Here is an 8,395-nt window from a genome sequence, read left to right on the forward strand (position 1 = left end):
TCCAACAAAGTCTCTTGGACTATAATTTATAACCATCCACATGGAACCACTTCCCGTAACATTCATTGGGATACTTATTTGTCTCTAGGTCCTGGCTAATGGAGTCAAAGGGATCTTGATCAAATGTATTGAGTTACCAAAGTTGCAATATTTTGGAGTGCACATCTGCATGAACACATACGTATATGTACTCTGTACAAAATAAATGCTTATCTTCCCCTTTCAGCTTCAGTTTCCTTTGTTATCCTTTATTTCCTCAGCTCCCTGATTTTTGGCAATGCAATCTGCAAACTCACCGCTAGATGGCAGTCAATCATTTAAAATTAAATCTGTTATTTGATTATATGCTTTTTTAAATGATTGACAGAATATATCAGCATTAATTTTCAGGCAAAACAGTTAGCCTGCATTTTAATTGATGGGGGGTGGTATGGGACCTCGATAATGGAATGGGGGTTCCTGGCCCAATAAATGTTAAGAACCACTGGTCTATGCATTCTCTGCTGCAAGTTCATATTCAGACCTTTGAAGCTGGTATGAATTAATCCTATTGTACGCTCCGTGGCCATTTTGCTCCCCACAACCACGCATTTCCTATTCCAGCTACCTGATTCACCTCTACAGATAACAACAGGCTCACAAATAATATCCCAAAGTCATAATGGGATGGATTTCATTCATGAGGCAGAGCCTAAAACTGATGACAACACAAAGTTTCACTGTGGTAAATATATGAAGCGGGGTGATGTGCATCTATAATATGACCCCAAAAAAAAGACATAGGGAGAGATATTTGTTGCTCACATTTTAACTTGTTTGATATTAACATAACAGGAAATTGCGCAAATACAATTTAAATTTGTTTCCCCCTACACAGAGTCAATACCATTGAGCAATACTTTATCATACGGCAGATAAGATCAAATACATGAAAAACTTTCCATTAAAGCAATACTTGCAAGGGTTATACAGCATTTTTATATCTGGCAAATGATGTAAGCATTCAGAGAGCATTGGTCCGACACTCGCTAGACACCGTTTTCAGACAGCACGGTGCAGCCTGTCTCCCCCACAGATGTGTCTGGTTGCCCTTCTCCCCATTTGGTGAAAGTCAGAGCACGTTTTTTCATATCTGACCCAAAATTACCCTCTGCTTTTTTATTGTTGACATTGATCCACACCAATTTGTCCACTTCACCAAACAACTGAGTCAGTGTGCTGTTCTCCTTCTCGTTCTTCGGCAAAGCCAGCTCTAGGTCTTGTTGGGAGCAGAACTCCATGGCCTGGGAAAAAGAGCCTCTTTCCTTGTTTGACACAAAGTATTTCTGACCAACTTTCCGGACAAAGTTGTAGTTTACAGCTGAAAAAACGTGCATGATATGAAATTTGTCTACTTAACTACACATTTTGGTTGTTCAAAATAAAAATGTTTTATAATATTTGCAATACTTTATATGTTTCTGAATTGCCCCATTCAAAAATAATAATGCAGTATATACATACACAAAGCCATTAATATTATTGAAACAGACTATTGTAATGTTACACTTTCTCAGATAACAAGAAGGGATAATCATACATCAAAAACCCTTCACTTCCTGTAACACTAACTTGTAGTTCTTGAATAGGATACTTACCCAGCTCCAACTTTGAAAGGCTTTTCTTTAAGGCTTCGAGATCCTTGTCAAAAAATCAAGTAAATCTGAATAAAACAAATTAAATACAGTTACTGACAATATGTTGGACAGACGTCAATGACAGCCAGTCATTGGTTTTTACTGACCATGACAGCAGACCAAAGCTAGTAAACCAGAAAACATGTGGACACAGACACACCTTAAAATATTATGCAAACCAATACAAATGCATAGATTCATTACTTTGTTATTTTATCAAACACATTTAACTCTTCATGCCTTTATGCCAGTGTTTCTGACTGAATAAATATAGTTGAATATTACAAAGGTATTAAGATGGGGGACTTGCAACAGACAATATTTTAAAAAAATGGGTAAAAGTAAATGAATCAAAGGCCGAGATATCCCTGACTTTTAGTCCCAATAAAGGTCAACCTGATAGTACAACTCAGTGTGTCTTTTATTAGACCCTCTGTGCCTGATTAATGCCCACTTCTTTTAATGTTCATGTCCTCACTTTGAAACAGGCTCCCTGATAAAAACATTTACAAACTATGGAAGGTATTGTTGCTAAACTGAATTTGTATAAGTGTATATCTTTTTGTGTTCACTTCTGGTGTTTGTGTTTACACATTACCTCGTCCACACATTACAGCAGGTCCAGAGGATCCAGTCTCTCCAGGGGCTCCATAACGTCCAGGGGTTCCAGGGAATCCAGTGGGTCCAGGGGGTCCAGGGGGTCCAGCAGGTCCAGGGGGACCAGTTTCTCCCTTCTCTCCCTTTGATTCTTGTCCCACAAAAGAGCAAGGTAAGAAGCATAAAATAAGACTCACAATCAATAGCCAACATAATGCCTGTTGTCTGTTTAAAAAAATGTTTGGATGAAAAATAGAGACATCTTTTGAAATGATCAGATGCTTAAGGGGACAACAATTGCAATATTTAGCCTAAGCATGACACCAGAGGAAAAGCTGATCACTGATGTCTTGACTGAATGTTGTAAGGAGCATGATTGCAGTGAAATCAACATTACCCATATTGTTCTGAAAATCCACTAACACCAGGTTTCCCAGGGTTTTTTCTCTCACCACCACCACCACTCACCAGCAGGATCTGGAAGCTGACTGTAGCCAACAGGAACCATCAGGCAGAGGAGGCAGAGTACTAGACACAGCCTCATTTTCCACAACTTTTTGTTGTATTATTATCCAAGATTTAAAAAATTACTAGAGTAGACAAGATTTTCTTACAGAGATCAGAAAAAAACATTATTTAAACATTAAAAGAAACCTATTTTTCATTCTAATCAGTCATGCATACCCCTGTGATCAAACCTTTAAGAGGCACAATCTCTGAATTATGTTTTGGTACTTTGAAATGTACAGTATTTGACACATTGCTTATTATTATTTGTTGTTATATGTATTTCCCAGCTTGTTGTAATACTTCAGGAAAATCTCAATAACACTAAATCTAATATTAATAAGTAGTAACAAACAGAAAGGAACTCACTGTGTAAAGAAGTGATCTGCAGGATGTGTAGACTGATATTGAGATACTGCAATACTGAGAATGTTGTTCAAGATTATGTGTGACAAAATTAGTTCACAGTGGGCAACAGATATCGTTCCTTATGTTGATTATATCATTGGTACATGACAGAAAACAGAAGAAAAGTTTGCACACATAGCCTACAAACCACTGACACAAATTTAGATGTGAATTATCTCTCTCTTTGTGAAGATATTGCAGCTATTGTGCATATTTTTCATCATTCAAAAGAGCACATATATCATTGCATTGCCGTTTGTGATTGAACCCATTTGCTTGTCTGTGCAGAAGTTCTTATGTTCTCACTGCTTCTACAACAATATACCTTGCATTTCTACAGTTACACAGCCTGTCACACATTTCACTGTTCTTTTTCCTACAGTAGATATGCTGGCAATTAATTGAACTGATACTGGGAATACAGTGAAGACTCATTTCCCAGGGAAAATTACTCTCTGCATATTATTGGTGGATTGCATGTGTCTCATTGGATAGATATATTGCTTCCTACTTATTCATGCAGCCCTTCCAGTGATGAGTGTTGCAACCCAATCTGTGGCATTTTGCTACAGAGCCTTCCATGCAGCAGCATACTTTTTTAAACCATGATGGTGAATTGAGTCCAAATATGTGCCCCTGATTGCCCATGGCATCAACATCTCACTCTAGCCAGGTACCCAAAGTTGGCAACCCTGATATCAGATTGTTGGGACCACCTTGGACTGGGCTCTAGTGACATTTGGTGGGGACATGTGCTTTGGAGACTGATTCAAGACAGGCTGGAGTCAGAGAACCCGATCCCAACTAAGTCCCTTTCCAAATAGAAAGCTCCTCCCCAGACCCAGTTGAACAAGCCCCCTCCTAAATCTGACCGGCAACAGGTCAACCACCTCCTGTGTTCCTGAGATTAAGGGAATGAACAAAGGATTAAACTAACAAATTAAAAGGAAAGGAGAGAAAGGAAAAAGGAAGGGGAAATAAAAATGAATAAATCAATGCATAAAATTCTGCGCTGATCTGGCTGTCCTGACCTGACCCGCACCTGATCCAAATCTCTTTGTCCTTGGAGCCCAACCAGAGATGCCCTCCAACATGTATTATAGCCATGTTATTTATTTATTTATCCATTATCTTTCTTTCTTTCTTTGCTTAATTCTGTCGCCCCCTTCTTCTCTCTCTCCTGTCTCTATGTTTCACACAGAAAACTCACCCACCCACCTACACAAACAAGCATGCACACACCTACATATACAAATTGTACTACAATAAGAAAATCTAAGACAAACCTGCCTTTCTTCTTCTTCTTCTTCTTCTTCTTCTTCTTCTTCTTCTTCTTCTTCTTCTTCTACTTGTTAATTGGCTTTTTCATTGTTGTTATTGTTGCTCCTGTTTTGCTTTTTCTCTCTCTTTTGTTTCGGGTTGTTTGAGGCTAGTTCTCCTTCTTGTCACGTGCTGTGTCATATGGCACTGACTTATTATAATAGATACATACAGATATACAAACAGAACCCCAGCTAACTTCCCTGGTCCCTCACAGATGCTGTGTTTTTATTCTGTGGTTTTTGAAGGAAACTCAATGGTTATCTTTCACCATGAATTACAGATTGACAACATGAGCATAAAATACAATTACAACCAGTTTTTATAGCTACCTTCAAAATCTCACAAGAACATTTCACAGAAATAAAAACCATTTACTGACAGATGAAACTGTTCAAAATAAACTTACACTTTCATTAATTGTGAATTCAGTTACAAAGTCAAAAGTAATTTCAGACACATTAATGAATTCCATTCAAGATTTCTGAAACACCAATAAAAATACACATCTTTTTTTTCAATCAATCAATCAAACTTTATTTGTATAGCACTTTTCATACATCAAACGCAACGTGCTTTACATAATCAAAACAAACAAAAATAAATCATCAAACATAAGATCTCATTCAAAAACAGGAACTCAGGGAACTCAAAAATAAAAACATAAAAAATAAATAAAAACCATGAAATAAAGACCTAATAAAATATTAAAAATATACTTAAGGTAAGAATAGAATAAAGTCACTGTAGAATAAAGTGGGTAAAACCATAGATTTTAGGAGTAAAAGTAAAGAAGTAAAACAGACATTTTGCTTGAGGATTCAAATAAAAAGGTATTAAAAAGTTACAAATTGTAGCATGCATGCAGCTAAAGTAGAGAAAAGTATCACTATGCCACAGTAGCAGGAAACTCTAACATTATTTGAAATTTAGCCTCATTAGTGTCTAAGTTTGTAAGGAAATCGACACTCGCAATGAAGATTATAGTCAGCACAGTGGAAATTATGTTGAGGCAGAGGGCAGTGGAGCCGTAGTGTCGGGCACCCTTCAGGTCTACAGCCACCGTCCGGTCTCTGGCCTGGAAGGACCAAAGTAGATTTTAAAAAGCAGATTCCTTGTTTTATTTTACTATGAAGAACTTAAACTGCCATGGCTAAACTCAACTGGCCCCATGCATGAATGTTACTTATTTTTATTTTTTTGACACATTTCAATTATCTTGGTTATTCAATCTCATTAATTAGGGCCCGAGCGGCGACTGCAAGTCGCCTGGCGAAAGCCCTATTGAAATTGTAATGTTTATTATTATTATTATTATTATTATTATTAGGGCCCGAGCGGCGACTGCAAGTCGCCTGGCGAAAGCTCTATTGAAATTCTAATGTTTATTAGGGCCCGAGCGGCGACTGCAAGTCGCCTGGCGAAAGCCCTATTGAAATTGTAATGTTTATTATTATTATTATTATTATTATTATTATTATTATTATTATTATTATTATTATTCCGAAATTTAGTGCCCCAATTTCGCCCCTTTCCCAAATGCGAAAATGCTTATACTTTTGCACGGACGTCCGGCCTCATCCGAAATTCGATATTTTTGGGTGGTCGCACATGGTCGACGCAGAATGGCGGAATAGCGCCCCCTACAAAGTCCAAAAATGCCCATAGGGAATTTTGCTAACTTTGTCCTATGCTCACAAAATTCGGTACACATATGTATTATACCCACATATGCAAAAAAGCCTCTTGACCTCATGACCTCAACCCAACAGGAAGTCGGCCATTTTGGTTTTGATTTTTCCCGCCTAAAATTAACTCCTCCCACAGCGTTCGCCCGATCAAGTTCAAATTAGGTACGCAACATCTCCAGACCTAGCTGAGCTTAAGTTGTGCTCTGCGCATCCGTAGGTCAAAGGGCGTGTCTGCCAGGGCTCAATTAACTTTGGCGTGCTCGCCATGTACATACGAGTGGCTCTCACGCCCACATACTTCATCCAATCAGCTTCAAACTTGCTGGACATGATGATGGCTCCGCCCTGAACGTCCCGATATATTAACTTCCCACGTAACTCATAGCGCCCCCCGGTGGTAACAGGAAGTGAACTTAAATTCATGAAAAATACATAGTTGACCCCATCAACTTCATTCCACTTCTAAAACATGCAGAACCAGTTGGTGAAGCTACATTATGAACACTGTGAAGCTACGAGTAATGGCGTCCCTGTGGGGGCGTGGCTACCATCAATTCCTCGCCATGAAAATACGTTTGGCTTTTTGATGGCTTTATTGAACACGTATCATCATGAAAATTGATACACAGGTCCAGGGTGGAGACCTCTTCCATCTGATAGGGGTGTCGCTCATGTCTCCCCCTAGTGGAAACAGGAAGTGCCATTTTTTGCATCAACATTGTCCGATTTCCACGAAACTTCACATGTGTGATGAGGGACTGACCCTGAACACACCTGCATGCATCCCATTACTGCCCCCTGGTGGATGAACCATCAACCTCTCATAACTCCTTCATGCTTTGTCCAATTCACTCCAAACTTCACATGACTGATGAGTGGCCGCCCTGAACACACCAGACCACACCAGACCATATGTGTAACTACCTGTGACTGCCCCCTACTGGATGAACGAAACATTGCATTTTTGGCCTCCTTCCAGGTTTTTTCTCACTTTCTGCTTCACACCACAGCCCCGCCATGCCTCAGGCCCCGCGGTGGCATGGGTGAGCGAGGGCCCGCCATCGCCGCTTGCGGCTTTAATTACTGTTGCTGCTGTTTTTGTTTTTTTTTTACTTTTTCATATCTCTTGTGTTTTATTGTTTCAGTAGTTTGAAAATTTGGTTAATTAATTGCAATTAAATGCAGCCACATTTTCAAATATATAGTGATCAAGACAGCTTTAGCCTCAGGAGCTAACAGCAGCACTGACCTGCTGGTGAATTGCTGGAGGCTAGGAAGTGATACTGTTTGGATGCTTTTGATAAACGCTTCAAAATCTAACCATTGTAATTTTAACTCTCAACTTTGCTGTATCATTCTTTTATTCTTTTTTAAAATTCAATCCAGATGGACAACATGTCTGACTGACTAATTATATGTTAAGATACATAACTGTTGGCTCCCTTGTACAGGTAAAGCTGTCTGAATCTTGTCTGGTGTGTTTCCCTGCTGCTGGTGTGCTCTGTCTCCCCCTGTCAGCTCACTAATGTCTGTGTTTGACAAAGCAATGCAGCTCAGCAGTCATTATGCTCAAGACACTCACATCAAAAGGTGAGTAAAGGACTCAAGACATGATAAAATTAGACACACTGATGAGATCCATCTCTGGGGGTCTCTTGTGCTGAAGCAGCCTGGCTGTACAGTTAGAGGTTTTCAGGTCCAGTGGTTTAAGAAGCACTCAGATCCTTTACCAGCACATCAATGTAAAAATACTCCACTACAAGTAAAAGTTTTGCATGAAAATCCTACTTAAAGTATCTGAAGTATTAGCTGCAAAATGTACTCAAAGAATTAAAGTTAAAGTACAAATTGTGTCCCTGTGACTAATATTTTACTGAATATGACATCATTCGATTAATAATACTGAAGCATCAGTGTTAGAGCAGCATTTTACTGTTGTAGCTGCTGGAGGTGGAATTAGTTTCAACTACTTTATATACAGTTAGCTAGTTTAGGCCAGTTGTTCCCAACCTAGGGGTCAGACCCCTACAAAGGGTCACCAGATAAAACTGAGGGGTCATGACATTAAAGGAAGAGGAAAGAAAGGAAAAAGAATAAACAAAGTTCTGATACACAAATCTGTTTTCAGTTTAGAGGGGGAAATCTATTTGGTGGAGCTGTTAACAACTCATAGACATCTGAAATGGGACCCTAATT

The 8,395-nt window shown here is 39.0% G+C and overlaps 1 protein-coding gene across 1 annotated transcript; it reads right to left on the bottom strand.

Annotated features, from left to right (window-relative positions):
- Window positions 1-1,028: 1,028 nt before the first annotated feature.
- Window positions 1,029-2,817, bottom strand: LOC133982476 (mannose-binding protein C-like). Its single transcript, XM_062421530.1, has 4 exons — window positions 2,742-2,817; window positions 2,291-2,424; window positions 1,638-1,680; window positions 1,029-1,360 (listed from the first exon to the last, which is right to left on the bottom strand). The coding sequence occupies exons 1-4, from the start codon at window positions 2,815-2,817 to the stop codon at window positions 1,029-1,031; spliced, it is 585 nt and encodes a 194-aa protein (XP_062277514.1).
- Window positions 2,818-8,395: the final 5,578 nt, after the last annotated feature.

Source organism: Scomber scombrus, chromosome 6, assembly GCF_963691925.1.
Source record: "Scomber scombrus chromosome 6, fScoSco1.1, whole genome shotgun sequence".
Lineage (NCBI taxonomy): Eukaryota > Metazoa > Chordata > Actinopteri > Scombriformes > Scombridae > Scomber > Scomber scombrus.